This window comes from Antechinus flavipes, chromosome 4 (assembly GCF_016432865.1).
Source record: "Antechinus flavipes isolate AdamAnt ecotype Samford, QLD, Australia chromosome 4, AdamAnt_v2, whole genome shotgun sequence".
In the NCBI taxonomy this organism is placed as follows: domain Eukaryota; kingdom Metazoa; phylum Chordata; class Mammalia; order Dasyuromorphia; family Dasyuridae; genus Antechinus; species Antechinus flavipes.
The window spans coordinates 159,409,683-159,436,727 of record NC_067401.1 but is presented as its reverse complement, the minus strand read 5'-3'; the positions used below and the strand labels follow the sequence as shown (position 1 = coordinate 159,436,727).

The 27,045-nt window shown below is 34.3% G+C and overlaps 1 protein-coding gene across 1 annotated transcript in view; it reads left to right on the top strand.

Moving 5' to 3' along the window:
• The window catches only part of CEP112 (centrosomal protein 112), a 589,318-nt gene that overhangs the window by 228,332 nt on the left and 333,941 nt on the right, over window positions 1–27,045 (top strand). The window contains exon 19 of the mRNA XM_051996640.1: window positions 24,090–24,194. Within this exon, the coding sequence (XP_051852600.1) occupies window positions 24,090–24,194 (105 nt within the window). The remainder of the gene's footprint in view (window positions 1–24,089; window positions 24,195–27,045) is intronic.

Below are 27,045 nucleotides of genomic sequence, written 5' to 3'. Positions count from 1 at the left end.
AGGCCAGCTCATTAAAACTTAGTTGCACAGGATGGGTAGTAATGCATGGATTACTTTCTTCATCTTTCTAAGTAATTACATCAGGTAGATCACAAATCCATTGGCATATTTGATTATCTGAAACATAAGATAGTATTATTATAGAACATGACTCAATTATGTAAAAGAGTTACTATAGGAAAGTATCTTTAGAGTTCTAACTCTTGAAACAAAGCATGATTTCTCTTTTCCATCTCCACTTCCATCTCTAATCCTAAACCTTTCTCTATTCCAGAAAGTGGGAGTAGCAACTCAACTCTAAGATTTAGATGGCAGTTTTAATAGCCTGGGCCAGGGACTCAGAGCTCCAGAGGAGAGGAGTGGGAGAAAGGGGAGGATTCAATATATGGAGATGGGGTAAAGAATTTTAAAGAAAATACCTTTTTTGTTTTGTAAACATTTGATGACCTTTTTTAGTCTTGGGCTGGATCCCCAGTCATCTCCTTTCTTTTGTTCTGCATGCTTCAGATATTGGCCTAGTTGCCAATTATTCTACTGCCAACACTTGTTACTTCAGTCTAGGGTTTCTTTGTTCCATTTTGTATTGCAGTCTCATCATTCCTCTTTTACTTATCTCTGAGGCAAGAACATTATCTTCTCAGATTTTCTAATAATTTTTACTGCTATATATAGTGAGAAATGAAGAACCAAAACAAACATGAAGTCTCTCCTTTATTTCTCCCTTCACTTTTCTTGTTTGGACCCAATGGGCAAATCTGCATGGAGACACTAACTAATATATCCTTTAGATACACAAAAGAGTAAAATAAAATTTATATATATTTACAAAGAAAAATAAACTCAGATTGCCATGGAAATTTCATTGTATGAGCTTGGGCAGAGACAAAGGATACATAATCAAGAAAAGAATGGAGGCTGGGAATTATGCCTTATGACACCATAAGAAGATCAACACCTGCTCCCAGAGAGCATTATAATTTAGAGAAGAGAATATTACAGATATGGCTCTGTTTTTTTTTTTTAAGTTTATAAAAATGCTTTATTCATATACCTATGTGATGTGTAATAATTCCTATTTATGCCAGAAATCATAAAGAACTTTCTCTCTAGTAATACTGTGAGGCAGGTAATGGAAGCCTAATTCTAGCTGTTTTATACAAAAGTAAATTAGGGCTCCTAGAGGTGAAGGAAGGCTCCTGTTCATAGAAGCCAGGATTCCAATCAAGGTCTTGAGGCTCTCCACACACCTCTGTTTTCAATGTAGCATACTTCTTTCTGTCATTAGTAGCACTTTGCAGAGCAATTATTTAGATAGAGTTAAGGACATAGAGTAAAACTTTTTGTAAAAGTACATATTGTATAAATAGACAATAGCTACCTTCTTACTATCATGGATTGTTCACGCATAGGCTTTGGAAGACTATTGGCCAAAAGTATCATATCCAGTAAAATTATTCATAATATTGAATGAAAAAAAAAAAGAAATTCAACAAATTTGCAGACTTTCAGAACTTTCTAATCAACCAAAGCCAAACTCGATAGAAAACATATAAGAGCTAATATCAAAAATCTAATTGCAACAAACTTAACATGGACAAAATGTTTATATTTTTTACATGGAAATGTATACCATATGTTTAAGATTGACATCAGCAATTGGATATCTCAAAAGAAAGGTTGGGACAGAGTTGAGTATGAGCTGACTCTTAAAAAAGTAAGTATATTATACAAATGAGGTACAGAGGAAAAATAGACAAAGAGAGGAGAGGAAGGCTCAAAATCTATTTACATTGGAAATGGGATAAATAGACAAAAGTACATATATACTTTGGAGGATATAGCTCCCTCCAAAATTTGTAAAGAAATAATGGAAGAATTGGCAAAGGGTGGGGGAAGAAAACAAGGTAGGGATCCATGGATGGAATAAAGTTAAGTAATAGCAAGATAAGTTAAGGAGTGTAAAGTCCAAGCTACCTCTCTGGAGGCCTCAGGATCAGCCAGAGTCAGGAGAAGTGAAGGAGTCGGACAACAGAAAAAGTGCCAGGCTTGCCACTAACTTCTCTCCTTGTTGTGCTGCAAAGTGAGTCTTGCTTGTCTCATCGCACCCTCTAATCCTTGCCTATGATTATCTATATATATCAAACATTGAGCCAGCACCAAACAGTGAGAAGGGCCATTTTTTCAAACATATGCTAATAGAATCATTGTTAAATAGGTAATTAGCCTTAAGTGCTCAGTTGTCTGATTCAAGCATACCTTTTAAGAGTTTCAGAGCAGAATTAAAAGTAGAAGCGTTAATAGGGACAGGAAAAAAAGGGATAAAAACAAACATTACTACAAGGATTAAGAATAGAATTAGAAAAAAACCATATGGCTAGTAATCATTGATCTCAAAGTTAAACTTAAAGATTTAATCAAGAGAAATCTATGTTATATGTCAGCCATAATAATATTGCTTTAAATGCATGTTTACATGTGATTAAAGGTATGTGTCTGTAAATATGTGTCATATAGATATGTATACATATGTATAGAATGTGTGGATTTGTAGATGGCTGTGAATGTATATGTATATATGTGTGTGTATATGTGTACGTGTGTGTATCTATATATCTATATATGTATGTATGAAAACATATATGCTTAACTGCAGCCTGCTTGGGAGTTGTGGAGAGGATGAAAGGGGAAAAAAAGAATAAAATTAAGAAAAGTATGCAGCAGAGAACAAAAGAACAACTTACATGGAAGCAAAGATGTATGTTCATGAATATAATTTTCTTCTATGATATATCCTTTCTTGTACTGGAAATTTATTGTTATATATTTTGAATCCTTCCTGATGTTCTGTTGGACACATGACAATGTTCTGTTTTGTTGTATTTTTCTTTTCTGTCTTTTCTTTTTTCTATTCTGTTTTTTTTTAATTAAAATTTTAAAAACGTTTAAAAGAGAAAAGTAGATGAATTAAAAATGAAAGGGGAAAAAGGAATCAATTCTTTAGAGTTTATATGTGAAAGAAAAATTCATTTCCAGACAAAATAAACCTCAGAAACTTGAAATGAGTGATTGAATATTATACTTTATATTTGTATTGCTATGTTTCTTTATTTTCTTTATCTATTTTCATTTTTCTATTATGTCAAAGATAATTTCTTCTGTAATAAAATCTTATGTTTTTTAAAAATTTAATAGCATGTTATTTTTCTAATCACATGTAAAGATGCTTTTCAATGTTCATTTTTGTAAGACTTTGAATTCCTTTTTTTTTTTCCCTCCCTCCCTCCTTTACCTCTCTCTTTTCCAAGAAAGTAAGCAATCTGACATAGATTATACATGTAAAACCATTTTTAACATATTTCCATGGGAATTATATTGGGAAAGAAAAATCAAACTATCCATTTTATTTTTGAGAACAATCTTTCATAGTTGATCATCACACAATCTTGCTGTTCCAGTGTACAATGTTCTCCTGATTTTGTTCACTGCACTCAGGATCAGTTTATATAAGTCTTTCCAGGCTTTCTGAAATCAGCCTGTTGATCATTTCTTATCAAATAGTAGTATTCCATTACATTCATATACCATAACTCATTCAGTCATTCTCTAATTGATGGGCATTCATTCAATTCCCAGTTCTTTGCCATCACCAAAAGAGCTGCTAGAAACAATTTTTGCACATGTGGATCCTTTCTCATCTTTTAGGATCTTTTTGGGATACAGAAATAGTAATGCCACTGCTGGATCAAAAGGTATGCACAGTTTTAGAGCCCTTTGGGCAAAGGTCTAAATTACTCTCTGGAATGACTGAATCAGTTTACAGCTCCACCAACAATGCATTAGTGTTCCAGTTTTCCCACATCTACACCATTTATCATTGTCTTTTTCTATCTTAGAATGGCTCCTATTTTCAAAATAGAATGTACAGCTTTGAGAAGACTTGAGAACAATTATAATATACTAATAATAATCTGTGTTTATGAGTTCAAATGTTACAAAAACTTTCTTCATGATACATTGGGAAGAGCAATAGTTCTGAAATAAGAGGAACTGGGGTCAGATACTAATACTACTTCTAATTTTACTGGTGTGACCATATGCAAGTCATTTAATATCTCTGGGGCTCAGTTTTTCACCTAAAAATTGGGGAATTAACCAAAGTTTAACCTACAATTTCTCAGGACTTTTCAATCCCCAGTTCCATGATTTTTCCAGTACCAATGATCTATGACCAAACCTAGGGTTTGTGAAGCAGGGTAGTGGCCTGCTTCATGTGAATGTGTATTAAAAGAATATATACCTTGTTTTCAAAGATGCACACATTTATGAAATTTAAAATGTGAAAATACATTTTTTTTATTATTATTATTATTATTACTTTTTATTTAAAAAGTAGATGTTCTATCTCCAGAGAAGAGAATTTTTAAAACATTTTCTTGAATTTGCATTGAGTAGCATAAAATCATGAACGATAGGTAACATTTTCCAGTATATAGAAGACTGTCCTTGAGTTTATGGAGACCTTGATTTAAATATTGTCTTTGATGTGTTATGGGCCAGAACTCTGAAACAAGGATTCTTACAAGATGTTAAATCCGTGGAACTGATGAGACAATTGTTATCTAGTTTAGCATGGTTCTTAATAGTTCTCTAAATTCAGTATGATTGGTTTAATCTAACAACAAATAATGGTTTCCTGGTGATATAATGACTGGTTTATACTCAGTATAGAGCACATAAGCTGGGAGCCTCAGCCAGATTGGAGAGGGTTGAGAAGACAAAGGACTAGAAGGGGGAGCTTGAGCCAAAGAGAGAAAGATTCATATCCATCTTCATCAGCCTTGTGGTGACTGGCCTGGCTCCTGCACTTCTCCACTGAAACCAAGACTTTGCAAGGCCTCTAAGAAAGCTAGCTGAAGTCCCAGGCAAGGAGAAAAGACTTTGAAGGAGACAATAAAGGATTTAGACTTTAACACCTGGCAATTCCCGTGGAGATTATTCTATTGAAAAGAAGGTTGACTCAGGAAAACCAAACAAGAACATTACAGATATGTCTAGGTGACCTTGAGTAAATCCTAAAATCTCAGTGTCCCCCCTAATTCTTGTCTGAGTGTCCAGGCTACTGACATGTTTCTTATCTGTATCAGAGATAGGATTTTCTATACTCAGATTTCCTTACCTGGATGAAATTATAGACTTGGTCCCATATTAAATAGTCATTTATATTTATCTTGGCCCTTAAAATAAATTTTAAAACATTTTGATTGTGGGATATAACCTAAAAGAAGCATTTGAAACCCAAGGTCAAGCAAATAATTATGCATTCATTTTTTCTCCCAGACCTGTGTTCACTGATCTGCGTTCCAATGATGGACGGACTTCCTTTTCCATTCAGATCAGCAACTTCTCTGCAGCTTAAATATTGAAAGTTTTCAGGGACATTGTGAAGTTGGTTCAGTGCCTTGCTTAGGGTCATGCTGTCAATGGAGGTCAGAGGCAGGCCTACCTGATTCCAGAGGCAAGCTTCTATGCATTGTGCCAAACTATCTCTCACTCAAGTACTCATTGTTTTATCATGCTATTTCTGTATTGAATATTGTATCAATAGAAAAGTTTTAGAGGTTAATAATCATGCTTATGTAATTTACTTTTCAAGTTTCTCTCATATTACAGCATGATATAATTGAAGTGATTGACAGTGCATAATGTAAAACTGTTTAAATCCCATTTATATTTACTATCAGTGTGATCTTGGGCAGGTCACTTTAATTTGTTAAAGTCCAGATTCCTTAATGGGGAAAATAATATCTATAGTACCCATCTCACAGAATTGTTTGGAAGATCAAATGAAATAATGAATATTTAACAACCATAATTGCTATCAGATCTCTAGGGCTACTGAGGCACAGGACTCTTCCTCTCTATCCATTAAGAGGCCTTTCTATTCTGGACCAAGCAGGCACAGCTCGCAGTCAGAAATAGAAAACATAATACATTTTTAAAAAGGTCATGTTCTCCTCTTTCATTTCTGCTCCCCCAATCTTAGAAAAATTACTTAAAGCTTAGGTGTTGGTTCATTTCTAGAATTTCCCCAATAGGAGTAGACAGTTGCTCATTATACAGTGTAGATCATGTATAGGACAGTTTATTTCCTTTTCACAAAAGAAGTGCTTAATGTATTTAACATTAAAACTCACAAGCAAACCTTAACAAAAGACCCATAAGCAAGAATTGACAAAATACTTAAAATCCAATAGACTAACATAATTATTGTTATATTTTCAGAGTAGGTTGATAATTAAAACAACAAGATCAGCTTATGAGACTGCTGAATAAGCATTTCACATTTCACATTGGCTCTGAATTATCTGGGAAATTTCCCTTAACTTCATGTGTTCTATTAACTCTGGCCAGTGATCAAGCTTTTTCCCCCTAAGGTGGTCAATTTTTTTGAAACATAAACTATATCTGGCACTAGTTAGCTCCAATCAAATTAATATCTCGAGACCTTTCAAAGTCACAAGGTGGTAGGATATATCCATCCATCCCCAGCTCATTTACCTATGTTCAAGGATGGAAATGAAAAGGAGAAAAGACAGTCAAAAGTGTCAAGGCCCTGGCTCAACTTGTCTGATCAAGCATCTACTCTTGTTTCCACGTGGGAAGAGTTGCCATGCTTCCAGGACTGAATTGGGGATGAGGAAGGACAAGGGCTACCTTTTCCTTAGCACTTAGTGAAGATTTATGAATGGCTTTGATTATTTTTAGAAAAAGGAAAAGATGAGAAGACAGAGTGGGTCATTTCCTTGTAACAACTATGCATAGTTAATGCAAGATAAATTCTCACATTAAACATGTTCAAAAATTTATGTATCTTGCATCTGAGTTGATAACATCTCTGTGAAGAGATTTGTCCTCTTCAACTATGCTTGGTCATTTCATTGACTAGATTTCTTGAATTTTTCGAAGTTATATTTCTGCAATGTGGTTATTATTGTATGAATTATTCTTCTTGTTCTACTCATGTCATTTGGCATCAGTTCATACAAATCTTTTCACGTTTTATTGAAGCCATCCCTTTTATAATGTATTGTGACAAAGTAGTATTTCAATTCATTTATTTTTTATTATTTGTTTATCCATTCCCTAGTTTACAGACACTTCCTGGTTTCCTGTTTTTTGCTACTATAATAATAAACATTTCTGTGCATATGTCATTTCCCTCTTTTATTCATGTTTTTCTTGTATATGCTTTGTGTTGTGGGTCTTTTTTTGTTGTTGTTATCTCTTTGCTACTACAAAAAGAGCTAGTATAAACATTTTTGTTCATAATTCTTCTTTCCCTCTTTGATCTCTTTGTAGTATAGGACTAGTGCTAGGTCAAGGGATATGCACGGTTTACTAATTTTCTGAGTATTTTGAATTGTTTTCCAGAAAGTCTGGTCCATTTCATAGCTTGAACAACACATGTATGTGCCTGTTTTCCTGTAGGTTCTTTGGCATTTATCATTTTTCATAGTTTAACTATAAATCTGATGAATTGGAACTTCAGAATTGTCTTTATTTACTGTTCTCAAATTATTAACATTTTGAAGCATTTATTATATGGTTTTTGAAAACTTTATGACCATACCTTTTGGCGATTTAACATTTGGTAAAAGGCTTTTGTTCTTATAAATTTAAATTACTTGCCTGTATGTTTTGAAAATGAGATATTTATCAGAGAAATTTATCCCAAAGATTTAATTCCAATAATTTCTCTTCTAATTTTATCAGTATTTGATTTTGTTCAAAAACATTTAAATTTTATGTAATCAACATTGTCCATTTTATTTTATCTTGTGTGAATCTCTCGATTTCTTGTTTGCTCATGAATTCTCTAGAACAAAGTATTGAGGAAGTAAAATAATTCTTAAGGGTGAAGAAAAAAGAGTATAGCAACTAGTTGTTGAGAGGAGAGGTTAGATCAGATAGAGAAATTTGGAAATCATATGCATGGAGATGAGAAATATCAGAGAAATTTGCTATTAGGGTTTAACTCTAATTATATCTCTTCTAATTTAGGTACATTTGGATATGTTTGTACAAAAACATTTTAATTTTATGTAATCAACATTGTCCATTTTATCTTTTATGATTCTATCCCTCATTTGGTCAGGAATTCTCCTAAGTTTTTTCTTTAGAAGCAGATAAGATCATTGGTTAAACAAATTCTGGTATATGAATGTAACTGTATAATGCTGTACTATAAAATGTAATGTGTGTGATCAATGCAAAGAAGCACAGAAGTATCTCTATAAACTGATGCAGATTGAGGTGAACAGAGCCAAGAAAACAATATGCATAGTAGCTACAATGCAAGTGGAAAGAGAAAGCACATACCAAAAGATCAAGTGTGTGTATATATGTGTGTGTGTGTGTGTGTGTGTGTGTGTGTGTGTGTGTGTGTGTTTATATAAATTTTGCTGAGGGAATTGGGGTTAAGTGACTTGCCCAGGATCACACCGTTAGGAACTGTTAGGTGTCTGAGATAAGATTTGAACTCAGGTCCTCCTAACTTCAGGGCTGGTGCTCTATCTCCTTTGCCATCTAGCTGCCCCTAAATCAAGTTTATATTACAAAATTATAAAAATCAGTAGGACTTGAATGAGTTGATATGAGAAGACAACCCAAACCCACCCCCTTTGTGCAGGTGGGAAGTCCACAGGATATATTATAAACTGCACATTTTTTAGACTTTTTCAATATATCTACTAGTTGCACTGATTTTTTTCCCACTTCTAAAAAAATGTTATTTAGTCATTTCAGTTATGTCTGACTCTTCATCTCCCTATTTAGTGTTTTCTTGGCAGATAACTGGAGTAGTTTGCCATTTTTTATATTTAAAGAAACTGAGGAAAACAGGATTAAATAAGTTGTCCAGGGTAACACAGCTTGTAAGTGTGTGGGGGCCACATATAAACTCAAAAATGTGAGCTTTCCTGACTCCAGACCTGGCATTCTATTCACTGTGCCATCCTAAAAAGGAAAAAATATATATATATTGTTATATGGAATGGCTCTCTGGGATATGTTAGGAGAAGTTAATGGAGATAACTGATGATAGCGAAAGAGAAACAGAAGACATTAATAAAAAACTTACTGAAAAATAAAAACCCCTATTTTTAATTTAATATCTTATTCCCCCAATTACATAATTTTCATTAAAAATTTTTTTGAGTTCCAAATTTTTTTCCCTTCCTTCTTTCCTTTCCTTTTCACCCTAATTAAGAAGGAAACAAATTGATACAAATCATACACGTGCAATCATGTGAAACACTCTCATTTTAGTTATGTTATAAAAGAAACAGATAAAAATAAAAATGAATGCTATGGAATACTATTCTGTAAGAAACAACCAGCACGATGTTTTTAGAAAGGCTTGGAGAGACCTACATGAACTAATGCTAAGTGAAATGAACAGAACTAGGATATCATTATACATGGCAACTACAGGACTTATACAATGATCAATTCTGATGGAAGTGGCTATCTTCAATATTGAGATGATTCAAAACAGTTCCACTTGTGCAATGACGAAGAGAGCCATCTACACTCAGAAAGAGAACCGTGGGAACAGAGTTTGGAACACAACGTAGCATTCTTATTCTATCTATTGCTATTTGCTTGCATTGTGTTTTCTTTCTCAGTTTTTCTTTTTCTTCCTTCTTGATCTGATTTTTCTTGCACAACAAGATAATTGTATATATATGCATACATATATTAGATCTAACATGCATTTCAAAATATTTACATGTATTGGACTACATGACAGCTAGGGGAGGGAGTGGGAGGAAGGAAGGGAAAATTTGCAACAAAAGATTATGCAAGGGTCAATGTTGGAAAAATTACCCATCCATGCTTTGTAAATTAAAAGCTTTAATTAAAAAAAAACTTTTTAAATTAATATAATCAAAATTATCTATCTGGTGTTCAATTATGAATTCCAATTCTTCTTTGGACACAAATTTCTTCCTTCTCCATAGATCTGAGAGATACTATCCTATGTTCCTCTAATTTAATTATATCACTCTTTATGTCTAAATCATGAACCCATTTAGATCTTATCTTGACGTGTAGTGTTAGGTGTGGGTCAAGCCCTAATTTTTTCCATATTAGTTTCCAATTTTTCCAGCAGTTTTTTATCAGTGAGTTCTTATTCCAAAAACTGGAATCTTTGGGATTGTCAAACACTAGATTCTAGTTATTACCTGTTTTGACTTGTGATCTCAACCTATTCCACTAATCAACTACTCAATTTCTTAGCCAATACCAAATAGTTTTGATGACCACTGCTTTATATAATATAGTTTTTATAATATTTTACAATATAATTTTAGGTCTGGCACAGCTAGGCCATCTTCATTAGCATTTTTTAAAATTAATTCTCTTGAAATTCTTGACCCTTTGTTCTCTAGATGAACTTTCTTACTATTTTTTTTTTTTTTTAGATCTGTAAAATAATTTCTTGGAAGTTTGATTGGAATGGCACTAAATAAGTAGATTAATTTAGGTATTATTGTCATTTTTGTTATATTTGCTCAGCCTACCCATGAGCACTTGATATTTTTCCAACTGATCAGGTCTGACTTTATGTGGAAAGTATTTTGTAATTGTGTTTGTATAATTCCTGACTTTCCCTTTGCAGATAGATTCCCAAATATTTTATCCTACTGACAGTTATTTTAAATGGAATTTCTTTTTGTCTCTCTCTCTCTCTTCTCTCTTTTTTCTTCTCCTCTTCTCTTCTCTTCTCTCTTCTCTTCTCTTCTCTTCTCTTCTCTTCTCTTCTCTTCTCTTCTCTTCTCTTCTCTTTTCTCTCTCTCTCTCTTCTCTTCTCTCTTCTCTTCTCTTCTCTTCTCTTCTCTTCTCTTCTCTTCTCTTCTCTTCTCTTCTCTTCTCTTCTCTTCTCTTTTCTCTCTCTCTCTCTCTCTTTTTCCTGAGACAATTGGGATTAAGTGACTGCCTAGGGTTACATAGCTAGGAAATGTTAAGTATCTGAAGCCAGATTTGACCTCAGGTCCTCCTGACTTCAGGGATTGTACTCTATCCACTGCACCATCTAGCTGCCCCTCTTTTTCTATCTCTTGCTGCTGGACTTTGTTGGTAATATATAAAAAATGCTGATGATTTATATGGATTTATTTTGTATCCTGCAACTTTGCTTAAATTGTGAATTGTTTTTAAGTAGCTTTTTAGTTGATTCTCTAGGGTTCTCTAAGTATACCATCCTATAATCTGCAAAGAATGGTAATTTGGTTTCCTCATGATCTATTCTAATTCCTTTAATCTCTTTTTCTTCTCTTATGCCAAAGCTAGCATTTCTAATACAATATTGAATAATAATGGTGATACTAGGCAGCCTTGTTTCATGCCTGATCTTATTGGGAATGGTTCTAGTTTGTCCCCATCACATATGATGTTTACTGGTGATTTTAAATAGATGCTACTGATCATTTAAAGGAAAAGTCCATTTATTCCTATACTCTCTAGTGTTTTTAACAGGAATGGATGTTGGATTTTATCAAATGCTTTTTCTGCATCTAATGAGATAGTCATATGATTTTTGTTAAGTTTTGTTATTGATATAGTTGATTATACTGATAGTTTTCCTTATATTGAACCAGCCCTGCATTCATGTTTTAAATCCTACTTGGTCATAGTATATTATTCTGGGGATAACTTTCTGTAATCTCATTGCTAATATTTTATTTAAGATTTTTGCATCAATATTCATTAGGAAAATTGGTCTATAATTTTCTTTCTCTGTTTTCACCCTACCTGGTTTAGCTATCAGCACCATATCTGTGTCATAAAAGGAATTTCGTAGAATTCCTTCTTTCCCTATTTTTTTTCAAATAGTTTATATAGTATTGAAATTAATTGTTCTTTGAATGTTTGGTAGAAGTCACATGTAAATCCATCTGGCCCTGGAGATTTTTTCTTAGAGAGTTGATTAATAACTTGTACTAATTCTTTTTTTTTTCAAGTTAGAGTTGCTTTTTAATGATGCAAATTAATCAAGAAGTTGGGTTTGCAAAGTTACTTCCTTTTTTTTAAAAATAACTTTATTGACAGAACCCATGCCAGGATAATTTCTAATTCTTTTTCTAAAATGGGACTATTTAAATAATTTATTTCCTATTCTGCTGACCTGGGTAATCTATATTTTTATTTCATTGACATTAGCAAATTTATTGGCATATACTTGGGGAAAATAACTCCTAATTATTGTTTTAATTTCCTCTTCATTGGTGGAAAGTTCTCTCTTTTTATTTTTGAGACTAACAATTTGATTTTCTTCTTTCCTTTTTCTAATCAAATTAACTACAGGTTTATCTATTTTGTTGTTTTTTTCATAAAACCAACTTAGTTTTATTTATTAATTCAATGGTTTTCTTATTTTCAGTTTTATTAATTTCCCCTTTTATTTTCAGAATTTCAAATTTGGTATTTAATTGAGGGTTTTTAATTTCTTTTTTTTTTCTAGCTTTTTTAGTTGTAAGCCTAATTTATTGATCTCTTTCTCTGTTTTATGTAAATAAATATCTAGAGATATAAAATTTCCTCTTATTACCACTTTGGACGGACCAAAATTTTAGTATGTTGTCTCATTATTGTCATTCTCTTGGATGGAATTATTGATTGTGTCTATGATTTGCTGTTTCATCCATTCATTCTTTAGGATTAAATTATTTGATTTCCAATTAACTTTTGATCTGTTTTCTCCTGGCTTTATATTGCATGTGGTTTTTATTGCATCATGATCTGAAAAAAAATGCATTTACTATTTCTGCCTTTCTGCATTTGATTTTGAAGTTTTTATGCCCTAACACATGATCAGTTTTTGTATAAGTCCCATGAACTGCTGAGAAAAAAGTAAACTCTTTTCTGTCTCCATTCAATTTTCTTCAAAGATCTATCATACCTAACTTTTTTTTTTTAACATTTTGTTTACCTCCTTAACTTCTTTCTTATTTATTTTGTGATTTGATTTATCTAGTTCTGAGAGAGCAAGGTTGAGATCACTTACTAGGTTAGTTTTGTTGTTTATTTCTTCTTGTGGCTCTCTTAACTTCTTTTCTAGAAATCTGGATATTATACCACTTGTTGAATATGTTTAGTATTAATATTGCTTCATTATCTATGGGACCCTTTAGTAAAATATAGTTTCCTTCCCTATCTCTTTTAATTAGATCTATCTTTGCTTTTACTCAGTCTGCAATCAGGATGGCTACTCCTGCTTTTTTCACTTCACCTGAAGCATAATAAATTCTGCTCCAGCCCTTTATATTCTCTTTGTATATATCACTATGCTTTAAATGTGTTTCTTGTAAACAACGTATTGTAGGATTCTGGCTTTTAATCCCATCAGCGGTTTGCTTCTATTTTATGGGACAGTCCATCCCCTATTTTATGGGACAGTTAAAATAACTAATTCTGTATTTCCTGCCATCTTATTTACCCAAATTTATGCTTTTCTCTTTCCTTTCCCCTCTTCTCTCCTCTCCAGTATTTTGCTTTTGATGACCACCTCCATCAAACAGTCCTCCCCCTTTTTTACACCTGTCCCCTAATACTTCTGTTTTCCCTTTTATTAGTATTTCCATTTCTTTTCTCCCTTTCCCTTCCACTTCCCTATAAGGTGAGACAAGTTTCTTTGTGAAACCAAATATGTCTGATATTCTCTCTTAGAGCTAACTCTGATGAGAGTAAGAGTCACACAGTGTTCATCCTCTTCCTTATTTTTCTCAGTTATGATAAGTTTTCTTTGTCTCTTGGTGAGATGCAATTCCCCTTATATTACCTCATTTTCCCTCCTTTTCCAGTATAATCCCCTTTCCATCTCTAGTTTCTTTTTTATATTATCATAATAAAATCAAATTATACCCACATTCTCTTAAGTTATATCCATAACAGAAATATAGTTCTTAAGAGTTTTTTTCTTTTTATCTTTTTATGTTTCTCTTTAGCTCTGTGTTTGGAGATCACATTTTTTGGTTCAGTTCTGATCTTTTCACTAGAAATAGGTGAACTTCACCTATATCATTGAATGCCCATCTTCTTCCCTGAAAGATAATGCTCATTTTAGCTGGATAGCTCATTCTTGGCTGTAATCTTTACCTTTTGGAATATCAGATTTCAGGATCTTTGATCCTTTAAGTTGGAAGCTGCTAGGTCCTAGGTAATTCTAATTGTAGCTCCTTGGTATTTAAATGATATCTTTCTGGCTGTTTGCAATATCTTTTCCTTGGTGCGTTAGTTCTGAAGTTTAGCCACTATATTCCTTGGGGATTTAATTTTGGTGTCTCTTTCAGAAAGTGATTGGTGCATTCTTTTGATGGCTACTTTACCTTCTGATTCTAAAATATCAGGGCAGTTTTCTTTTATGATTTTCTGTAAGATAATGTCCAGATTATTTTTTCTTTTTCTTTTTTTTCCTTTTTTAAAAAAAAAAATTATTATAACTTTCTATTGACAGTACATATGCATGGATAATTTTTTACATTATTCCTTTCACTCACTTCTGTTCCGATTTTTCCCTTCCCTTCCTCCACCCCCTCCTCTAGATGGCAGACAATCTTATACATGTTAAATATGTTATAGTATATCCTAGATACAATATATGTGTGCAGAACCAAACAGTTCTCTTGTTGCACAAAAAGAATTGGCTTCAGAAAGTAAAAATAACCTGGGAAGAAAAATAAAAATGAAAACAGTTTACACTCATTTCCCAGTGTTCCTTCTTTGGGTGTAGCTGATTCTGTCCATCATTGATCAATTGGAACTGAATAAGATCTTTTCTTTGTCGAAGATATCCACTTCATCAGAATACATCCTCATACCAATACTGTATTCTTCCCCTTCACCAAATATTAGCACCTATGAGAGGAGGATGCCACCCCAGTCTCTAATACTCGCACAATTCTTCTCTAGGCAGTCTTAGATTGTTCCCAGCCCAGCCAAGTTGGCAGGCTGGTGTTTGTGCGGCTGCAGCAGTGGGTATATTGAATCATTTTATAAGGTGGAAATATGTTGTGATCTAGTTCAGATGGATCTGAATCGGTCCCTGTTCGGGCGCCAAAATGTGGTGAGCTTTTTCTTCTCAAAACGCAGCCAGGTGATAAAAGTTCAGATCTTTTATTATCTCCAATATAGCCCGGTTAGCTTAGAGGCCTATCTCTCTGCTTGGTTCCAAGAGCTCTCTCCGAATGTTGCCAAATCCAAAGGTCTGGTCCTTCAGCCTCTGCCTCTGCCTCTGCTTTCTTCAGCCTCCAGCCAGCTCCACTCTTCATGCCATTCCGGTGAAATCTCGACTTGTAGCTTCTTCACTCTGAAGAACTTCTTTGACTGACCCATTGAAGCTCTATTTATGCTCCTTCAAGAGAGGGATTGTGGGTTTTCTCCCATAGTGCTCTCTGGCCCAAAGAGCTTCAAGGGAGGTGTGAACTCATTGAACTCTAATGAGTAAAGGTGTGAACACAAGCCTTGTATTAATTAGTTCTACTTAGTACCTTGTTTTCAGGTTCTGCCCAAAACATCTTCTTGTAAGATTAGATCAACTCTAATTAGTTAGCAGTTAGTAAGGATTCCAACATCTCCCCCTTTCTTTTGTTTTAGAACATAGGGTGGTCATGACCTCCCTGATTTCTCAAGGAGGTGAGAACCCCACCTAAAAGATGATCACGCCTTTCCTGACATCTCAGGAAGGGAGATGAAAACACCAAAGGAAATAGGAAATCAAATCAGATTAGTGGGTTTCTGAAGGGGTACACATAAATCCATCAACATGGGCCAGAACTTTGTAACAGATATACATGGTATACATAAATCCATCAATATGGGAGGCATTACACATAATTTACATAAGCACATAGCAATATAACACAGGCTAGTAGTAATGTAACAAATAACAAGAATCAACCTGAAAATTTACACATGTCCATAAATCCTAGAAATAGTCCATAAGGAATCCATTGTCCATTAGTTCATGTGCCAGGAATCCAATAGTTCCTGTAAGCTCTGAAGTACTGCAAAAAGTCTCATCAACAATTTTTCATCTTAAGGAATCCAATGATTCTTGCTAGTTTTTCAAGAACTGAAACAGTCTCATCTTGTCTTAGGAAATCCAACGATTCCTGGGATTTTTTTTTTTTTTTTGATTCCTGGGATTTTAAAAAGTTCTTTTAACAGTCTCATTGTCAGCTATCTGATTCTTTCTCCATCTGTGGAAATATAAGCAGATCCTCTTCCCCAAGCAGTTAACCTAATTCCCTTCTATTTACCAAATTTGGGATTTCTCCTCATCATCTGGTAATTACATTGGAGTTGTTTGCATTGGATATTGTCTTGTTCTCTTAAAAGGCCTGTATTCTCCCCAACTGTAATCCTGATTGCTTTTCTGTTGGTTGATGACATCAGAGTTCTGAATTTCTAAAGGCTCTCTGGGTGTAACCTCAGCTGCTATCATGCCCCACCTGTCCTTTGATTGATACTTTGGAGCTGGGCCTTGCCTCTCCTTCCTCTGGGTCAATATACATTTAGAGGCCCAGTGAAAGCCTCGGTTACATTTTGGACATGGGGTTTTGGGTTTTCTCTCACCCTGTCTTCTCATTGTATCTCTGTATCGACATTGGGCTCTTAGATGTCCAATTTTTCCACATTGAAAACATCGACGAGTTTCTCTAGAATTCCTCTGCCAAGAAGGACCTTGTCTTCCCATATTCATTGTAGTTTGGGTATAATAAGCATTTGTGCCCACTGTGGCACAGCGTCTTATGATCTCCTCCAAAGGAGCATCTTTGTCTAGCTCCCATATAATTCTTTTGCAAACCTCATAGGCATTTTCCTTAGCCAAATGTCTAGTCATTATTTCTGTTGCTGCATTATCTCCAATGGTTCTTATTACAGCTGTTTGTAAACGTCCCACAAAATCTGCAAAAGGTTCATTGGGACCTTGCTCTATTTTTGTGAAAGCATTATTTCCATCTTTCTGTCCAGGGAGAGAATTCCAAGCTTTTATTGCAGCCTTAGAAATTTGCTCATACACTGTTATGGGATAATAAATCTGTTCTGAACTCTCTGCATACTGACCTTGACCAGCTAGTTGGTCAAAAGTGATTTGTCCTGTTTGCCTATTGTGTTGGACTTGAATCCTACATAATTCATGAAACTCTGAAAGCCACAATAAATTTTGTCCTGGTTCAAGACATGTTTTAGCGATGGATTTCCAGTCATTCGGGGTTAAGATTTCATAAGACAAATTATCCAGTAACATCTTCACATAAGATGATGTAGCCCCATAAAGAGTGCAACCCTTTTTCAAATCTTTAATTTTTCCCAAATTAAAAGGAGTGTATTTTCACTCTTTTTGACCTGAGGAGTTGAGCTCTTCAATCACAGGATATGCATTTATAAAATCAGATATATCTTCTCCTTCATTTTTTGCTTTAATTAATGCTTTTTCTAATCTTGTCAAATTCTGCTTTACAGGAGAAGCTGACTATTTCTGTCTCTCTCCCTCCCCCTTGTTCCACCCATGAAGGGTTAATTGCGGGGGGAGGGTCATGAGATGTGGAATCACCTAATTCCTCCTGCTGTGAAGTATCATACTCAGAATTGTAATTAACTCCATTCTCATCTGATTCGCCCTCCTTTTCACCTAGTAAAGTTGGCACTTCTTCCTCCTGTACTTTCCTTTTCATCATTCTATCACTTAAATAACTTCTTATAGCCAATTGTATTACATTATATGTATTAATTATTGAGTTAGGCCCATTTTAATCATAGAATTGACAAAGATCCTCTCCAACCAATTTCCATTCATTTAGATCTAATTCCTTATCAAGAGAGAAACAAGGACATATGTCCTTTACAGTTTGTAAAAGTTCAGTGATTTGCTGTAAACTTATAATTAAACCTTGGCTTTCCATAACTTTGACAATGCTCTCTAAACATTTTCCTTGAACAGAAACAGGCTGTTTTCTAAATATCTGTCCCATCTTAGATGAAATTCTACTTTAACTCTTCTAACAAAATTTCTTTGTTGCACTCACGCTAATTTCTGGGTTGAAGAGTCTTTTCCACTGGATCAGGATCAGAGGCTTTTCCACTTGAATCAGGATCGGAGCTTTTCCACAAATCCACTGAGGGGGGTCTGTTAGCCCCACGTTCAGGGTGCCAAAATGTCGTGATCTAGTTCAGATGGATCTGAATCGGTCCCTGTTTGGGTGCCAAAATGTGGTGAGCTTTTTCTTCTCAAAACGCAGCCAGGTGATAAAAGTTCAGATCTTTTATTATCTCCAATATAGCCTGGTTAGCTTAGAGGCCTATTTCTCTGCTTGGTTCCAAGAGCTCTCTCTGAATGTCGCCAAATCCAAAGGTCTGGTCCTTCAGCCTCTGCCTCTGCCTCTGCTTTCTTCAGCCTCCAGCCAGCTCCACTCTTCATGTCATTCCGGTGAAATCTCGACTTGTAGCTTCTTCACTCTGAAGAACTTCTTTGACTGGCCCATTGAAGCTCTATTTATGCTCCTTCAAGAGAGGGATTGTGGGTTTTCTCCCATAGTGCTCTCTGGCCCAAAGAGCTTCAAGGGAGATGTGAACTCATTGAACTCCAATGAGTAAAGGTGTGAACACAAGCCTTGTATTAATTAGTTCTACTTAGTACCTTGTTTTCAGGTTCTGCCCAAAACATCTTGTAAGATTAGATCAACTCTAATTAGTTAGCAGTTTGTAAGGATTCCAACAGAAATAAAAGGTAGACAAATTGAATAAATTACTAAGTACGCGTAATTGGTATGGATTGGCCATTAGCTAGGAAGTGGACATTTAGAAGGCATATCCAGACTTAGGCAGTGACTGCCCATCTGCCATAGGTGTTGATAAGGTAGGGATTGCCCTCTTCATTTCTACTCTTCTTCCAAATAGTTGTATCCAAGAAGCTGTTCTCTCCACTTCCCTTCTTGCTCCCTCTGTTAGACCAGATACAAGGATTGATTTGCGTCCAGCACCTGAAGACATGTAAAATTTGTACAAAGATATCTTCTATGAAAATGATTTGTAATCTGTAGACTTATTACCTAGGAGATGTCTTATGATGTAAAATCCCCATCCTTTGGGCTGTGGGATTTGTTGGTGTTTTTTTTTTTCTGGGTTTTTTGTTTTGTTTTGTTTTGTTTTGTTTTCTCCAAAAAAACCTAATCTTTAAAGTTAAAAAGTGTTTAATGTAGATTCTTTTTTTCATCATGGCTTTCAGAAAGTCCCATAATCCTTAGATTTTCTCTCCTAGATCTATTTTCCAGGTCAGTTGTTTTTCCTAGGAGATATTTCATATTTTCTTCTATTTTTTCTTTTTCTTTCTTTTTTTTTTTTTGTTTTTATTGGATTCTTGAAGTGTTATTGAGTCATTCACTTCCATTTCTTCAATTCTAATGTTTAATGTATTATTTTCTTCAGTTACCTTTTTTAGATCCTTTTGTAATTGGCTAATTGGATTTTTTTTGTTCATTACATTATTTTTCTATTTCACAAATTTTGTTTTTCAGTGAATTGGTTTCTTTTTGATATCCCTTTTGTAGGGCATTATATGCTTTTTCATTCCTTCTTGCTATGATCTCATTTCCTCATCTTTCTTCTAACTCTGTTAAGATTCTATATGCAATCTTGCAAGAAAGCCTTTTGAAATGGGGACCAGCTCATGTCTCCCTTTGGGGCTTCGTCTGGAGTTGCTTTGCCTTTAGGAACCTCAGGATTTGAGGTCTGTTCTTCTCTCTCTCTCCATAAAAGCTGTCTATGGTGAGAGTTCTTTTTGGTTTTTTATTCCTTTTTTTTTAAGCTTGAGGTCTATTCAATGCAAAGGAATGACAGCTGCTTTAATTTGCCTTGGGGCAGTTCTGTTGATTGATTTCTGGTGATGGGTAATCATGACTAGATCAGGAGTTCTTCTAGAGCTCAGTGGTTTACAATTTGCCTTTTGTAGCAAATCTGCCAAATCACCTGCTTGCAACCAGGGCAAAGTAGCCTAAGATGCTCACAGAAGATTCCCAGGTGCATGGAAATTGCAATGCTCTGATTCCCCATCCCACCTCCTTGCCTTGGTCTCCTTGTACTGTGGTCTGGGCTTGACAGATTGTCTTCTTGCCCATTTGAAACACACCTGTTCTGAAGTTCTTCCAAAGTATCTTCTTCTGGGGAATATGTTGTACTCCAAACACTTGTGAATTCTTTGACTCCAAAACCAGTTTAGAGGCTTAACCTTCTGTTGGTTTGAGAAAATGTCAAAGGAGTTCGCAGAAAGTCATGTCAAGTTTGACAACTTGGTCCTGCCCCCGAAAGTTAAAATCATTTCTACTCATATAAAATGAATAAATCATTATTGATCAGAGAAATGCAAATTAAGACAACTCTGAGGTACCACTACACACCTCTCAGGAGGGACAGGAAAAGATAATGACATATGTTGGAGGGGATGTGGGAAAACTGGGACATTAATACATTTTTGGCAGAATTGTGAACTAATCAAGCCATTCTGGAGAACAATTTGGAATAATTCCCATAGGGCTATCAAACTGTGCATTCCTTTTGATTCAGCAGGTGTATGCCTATTAGTTGGAGAATGGATGAATAAGTTACAGTATATGAATGCTATGGAATATTATTGTTCTATAAGAAACAATTAGCAGGATGATTTCAGAAAGGCCTGGAGACACATACATGAACTGATGCTAAGTGAAACAAGTAGAACCAGTAGAACACTGTACATAGCAACAGCAAGATTATACAATGATCAATTCTCATGGACATGACTCTTTAACAGTGAGATGGTTGAGGCCAGTTCCAGTGGTCTTGTGATAGAGAGAGCCATCTGCACCCAGAGAGAGGACTGTGGGGACTGAGTATGGATCACAACATGATATTTTCACCTTTTTTATTGTTGTTTGCTTGCATTTTGTTTTCTAATTTTTTTTTTCCTTTTTGATCTGATTTTTCTTCTGTATATTTGTAGAAATATGCATTGAAGAATTGCATATGGATCACTTGCCATCTAGAGGTGAGGGGTAGGGGAAAGGGAAGGAAACAAAATTTGGAACACAAGATTTTGCAAAGGTGAATGTTGAAAATTATCTAAGCATATGTTTTGTTTTGTTTTGTTTTTTGCTGATGTAGTTGGAGTTAAATGACTTGCCCAGGGTCACACAGTTAAGAAGTGTTAAGTGTCTGGATCAGATTTGAACTCAGGTCCTCCAGACTTCAGGGCTGGTGGTCTATCCACTGTGTCACCTAGCTGCCCTCTAAGCATATGTTTTGACAATAAAAAGCTTTAACCCTCCCCCTCCCCCCCCACAAAAGTCACATTTTCTATTTAGTTCTGGTCTTTTTATCAGAAATTCTTGAAAATCCTCCATCTCATTGAACATAATTGTGATATTCTGATTTGGTTTTCTGGAGGTCTTGGAGCAGCTTTCTTTTCAGTTCAGTAATCACCTCCAGAATAGCCAAGTGTTAAAGTCTTTATTGTCTCCTCTGCCTGGTGCTCAGCTGGCTTTCTCGTGGCCTTCAGAAGGGACTTGGTTTCAGTGGAGAATATAAAGGAGGGACAGGCTAGCTACCACAAGGCTGATGAAAATGGAAATGAATCTCTCTCTCTTCTTGGCTCTGAGAGCTTGAACTCCCGCCTCCATTCTGCTTTTCTTCTGTGACTCTGATTCTGGCTGAGGCTTCCAGCTTATATGCCCTCTTATAATTACATTATCACAGGTGTGAATTTTGTAGAACTATATTAAGTCCTAAGTACAGGTACTGAACTAGAGAATTATTAAACACTATGCTAAACTAGATAACCACTGTTTTTATCAATTCTACTGACTTAACACCTTGTAAGAATCCTTGTTTCAAAGTTCTGTCCCATAACCCATAGTTTTTTTTTTTTTGTTTTGTTTTGTTTTTTTTTTTTCTGAAGACCTATGCTCCATTTTGTTGAGTAGATAATGTTTTTTATTGTAATTCTAGCTCCTTTACCCTCTGGAATATTCTATTTCAGATTCTGGCTGCTTAGAATATTTTCTCCTTGATCTAGGAGTTCTGGAATTTGGCTATTTCTAGAAGTTTTCATTTGGGGATCTCTTTCTGGAAGTGATCACTGAATTCTTTCAATGTCTATTTTATCCTTTGGTTCTAGAATATCAGGGCAGTTTTCCTTGATAACTTATTTAAAGATGTTGTCTAGATAATTTATTTAATCATGGCTTTCAGATAGTCAAGTAATCCTTAAATTATGTCTCTTGGATCTATTTTGCAGGTTGGTTGTTTTTCCAATAAGATTTTTCATATATTCTTCTATTTTTTTCATTCTGTTAATTTTGTTTTATTGTTTCTTAATGTCTCCTGGAACCATTAGTTTCAATTTGACCAATTCTAATTTTTAAGGAGTTGTTTTCTTTAGTAAATTTTTGTATCTTTTTTTGTTTTAGCCAATTCTGTTTTTTCAAGGCATTCTTCTCCATTGGATTTTTGTTCCTCTTTTATCACTTGGCTTATTCTGTTTTTTAAGATATTATTTTCTTGTTGTTGTTGTTCTTCTTCTTCTTCTTCTTCTCTTCTTCTTCTTCTTTTCTTCTTCTTCTTCTTCTTCTTCTTCTTCTTCTTCTTTTCTTCTTCTTCTTTTCTTCTTCTTCTTCTTCTTCTTTTCTTTTTCTTCTTCTTCTTCTTCCCTTTACCAACCTGTTATCTCTTATCCCAAGATTTTCTCATATTACTCTCATTTCTTTTCCTACCTTTTCTTCTACTACCTTATTTGATTTTTAAAATCCTTTTTGAAATGACCTGATACTTGTAAACTACCAATTCATATTTTTTTCCTTTGTCATCATAGTGTTTTCTATAGTCACAATTTTTTTTTCTCCTATTTGCTCATTTTTATAGCCTAAATCCATGGTAAAGTGGGACTCTGTTTCTGGAATGGAGAAGGCACTGTTCTAAGATTCAAGTTTTTTGTTGTTGTTGTTGTTGTTTTGAATAGCTGTTTTTAGAAATAATTCTGGGGTCCTTCCATCTTTACTAAATACTTATGACAAAACTAAGTTGATGTGAGATTTCATCTAAAGCCAAGCAAATTGGCAAAGAATTTCAAAGGTGGAAATAGTCAATATCATCAGGAATAAAAAAGCACATTAAAAATGCTGTTGGATAAAGCTGTGAACTGGTCCAATCATTTTTGAAATAAATGTTGAATTAGACTAAAAAGTGACTAGAATATCCATCCCCTTTGACTATGGTCAAGACTTTGACTAAATGGCTAAATAAATTTTGATATAAGATAATGAGGAAATCACATAAGATATTATGATTTTGAGGAAATAAGAGAAGTATATATTGAAAAGTAGAATCACTAAAGCATACTAAAGTAAGAACAGAAAAAATAATAGGCATAATAATTATAACAATGTAATCAGAAAGAACAACCAAAAAACAAAACAAAAACCCTAACATTAGGTTATAACAATGATGAGACTTGGTCTCATAGAAGAAGTGAGAAAACACACCACTGTCCCTTCTTTGTAGAAGTGGGATGACTTGGATATAGAATATCACACATAATTTTTGCACACTGATTAATTTTGCTGAACTACTTCCACCTTCCCCTCACCCACTCCATGTTAATTTTTCTTATAATGAATATCATGCAGAAGAAAAGAGAGGTAATAGATATGTTTGAAAATGATGAAATTAAAATTTTTAATTATCAATAAAAATAAGTTAAAATTGAAATATTAAAATGTTTAAATGGATCTGTTATTTCATCAATTTTGGAATTTCCTCTAATGATTTTTCTACTGCTATATCTGTATCCCAATGAGATAAAAGAAAAAAAAAAAAGGACTCATATGTACAAAAAATATTAAAGCAGTTCTTTTAGTGGTAGCAAAGAATTGGAAATTGAGGAGAATGCCCATTAATAAAAGAATGGCTAAATGACTTGTGGTATGTGATTGTGATGGAATACCAATTTGGTATAAGAAATTATGAGCGGGATGGTTTCAAAAACACCTTTTTAGGAATGCCAGACCCAACTGTGCTGCAGAGATGTGATCCTGCGCAAGAAGGAACCAGTACGTCTGATGAATATAGAAGTAGAGGAACAGGGACACTGCTGGCTGCAGGTACTTCCAGGAGAATAGAACTGTTGGTTTGGGGTTTGAGGTCAAAGAGGAGAACTGAAGTGACTCTAGAGGCACCATCTTCCCAAATCCAGGATTAGAGATGCTTATACTAATAGTTTTTATTTTTTTTAAAATGAACTGATGAAAAGAAAGAATCTAATCATAGAAACTTGCAATGGGAATTGGGAAGGCTTGGGTTCATCTTCAAAAAAGGACAATGAAGTTTAAAGAAAGCTACTTCTGCCCTAAAAAGTAACATTAAATGGCTGTCTGCCCAGAAAAAAAAAAAATCAAGTAAGAGAGACTAAAGGAAAAACTAAGGAAAAAACATCCAAGAAAAACAAGAAGATTATGAAACAAAGTGATCCAACTGGAAAAGGAAATACAGAGTCTTAACGAAGAAAGTAACTCTTTGAAAATTATAATTGGCCAAGAGGAAGCCAGAGAAGCTATAAGAGACTAAGAAATTACAAAACAAAATATAAACAATGAAAAAAAAATAGAACAGAATGTGAAACTTCAGAAAAGTTCATCTGGATCTGGAGAACAAACCAAGAAGAGTAAATATAAGAATAATTAGACTACCTGAAAGCTGTGATCAAAAAAAGAACCTTGACACAATAATGCAAGAAATAACCCAAGAAAATTATCCTGGAGTGATAGAACACAGAAGTAGAAAAAATATATACCAGTCACTCCCTCTCTGAGATCTTTTGTGTAAAACACACAGGAACATTATAGCCAAATTTCAAAACCCCAGATCAAAGAGAAAATTTTACAAGTTATAAATAAAAATAATTCAAATATGCTGAAGCTACAATTAGAATTGCACAGAATTTGTCAGCTGCCACAATAAAAGCCCACAGGTCCTGAAATAATATATGCCAGCAAACAAAAGAACTGGGCCTGCAGCCAAAAATATCACATTCAGCAAAAGTATCCATAATATTGAACAACAAAAAAGAACATTCGACAAATGTGCAGATTTTCAGGATTTAAACCAAAACCTAACACAAAGTTTAACATGTATGAGTCAATATCAAGAATTAATATCAAGAAACTCAACATGGATTGTAGTGTTCTCTCTAAAATCCTCCTTTCAAATTCAGAGTTCTGGCCCATAACAATGGACAAATTGTTTGTGTGCTTTATATGGAAATATATTCCATATATTTAAGATTGACAGCAATTGGGTTGCTCAATATATGTGTGTGTGTGTGTGTGTGTGTGTGTATAATGAAAGATAAGGATATAGCACAATCCAAAATCTATAAAGAAATAAGGGGAAAGAATAGGATAAGCTATAGATAAGTATAGAAGAATGTTTAGATTTATAGTAGTTGGAAAAGATTGTGTAGATTAATGAGCAAGAGATAAAGGATGAGGTGGGGTATAGAAAGGTGTGTAGAATAAAGGTGAATAGATTAATGAGAAAGGGACTAAAGAGGAGAAGGATAAAATAGGATAAATCTGGGTACAAATGTATTTAGATTAACAGGAGTGGAATAAGGTTTGTAGATTAATGGGAATGGAAAGGATAGAGGGAGAAGATAAGAGAGGGAATGGGGGGAGGTTAAGTAATTTAAGTAAATTAAGGAGTAGTAATTAAATAGAGGCAAGTTAAGAAGCAAATTTAAAATAGAAGATTTAGCTGGGATAGGAGAGAAGAGATATACACAAACATTGCAACAAGGATCAGGAGTAGAAGTGATTAGAAAAAAAAAAAGAGGGCTAGTAATCATTGCTCCTTAGACAAAGTCAAGCTTAAAGATTCAATCAAGAGAGAAATCTGTATTATTTGTCAGCCATATTAACTGTGTTTTAAATGCATGTTTACATTTGGATAAATGCATATAGTATATATATTTATGTAGTTACATATTTTTGTAGATATATCTGTGTATATGTGGGCATTTATACATGTAGCCAGATTAAAAATCCCATGGTGCGCTATAACTTGGCCTCTTGTTTATAATCTTGTCTCAGTTTCTTTCATGATGGATTTTTTTTTAAAGGTATCCATCCTCACCCCTCCCTTCAGCCTTAGTAAATCCCTATGAAATACATCTGGGTCAAGCCATTGCTTTTTGTTTTAATCTCTGCAGGTAACCATAAATCATTTATTTTAATATCTGACTTTTTTCTTCAGTGTTGCTTTTTTTTTTCATTGTACTGTGTATTTGATTAGATCGGTTATATGATGATTAACTTAAAATGATTTAATGGAATAGTTATTTCCCACCAGGTTGTTTGTTGTTATTTTTCTTACATACAGATTATACTCCCCACCCCACCCCCAACCCTCCAGCTTCCATCTCTGTGGTCCCTGTTGGAAGCCATTTGGCAGAATAACCCCCAGCTGTGGTAGCATTTGACTCTTCAAACTTATAGATGAAATGTACACTGTCAGCATGGAAAATGATCTTTATAAATTTTCTAATGAAAAAATAATCTGATTGTGAAGCTATGTTTTTGATATTGTACTTTCTTATGGGTATATTTAATCAAAGGCCTGTATGTTTCCAGTTAAAGTATGCTGTGAATGTTAATAGAAGGACATTAAAGGTAAATTATAACATAGAAAATAATTTTATTACCTAATTTCATGTAGAATCATTGTGGTAGACTGCATCTAAAGAACTCTTTTCTTCATGAAATGTTACCATAGTACTCACTCCGCAATAAGATTTTCCTTTCTTCCCATCCCCAAGGTGATGATGTAATTCCCTGGCGATAACATCTCCCTATTTTTTTTGTTATGACTTGTGTTTAAGTAGTATCACAATTATTTAAACATAATAAGGTTACTAAATAAAATGTTTTAAATGGGTGTAGGAAAAATAGGCGGTAA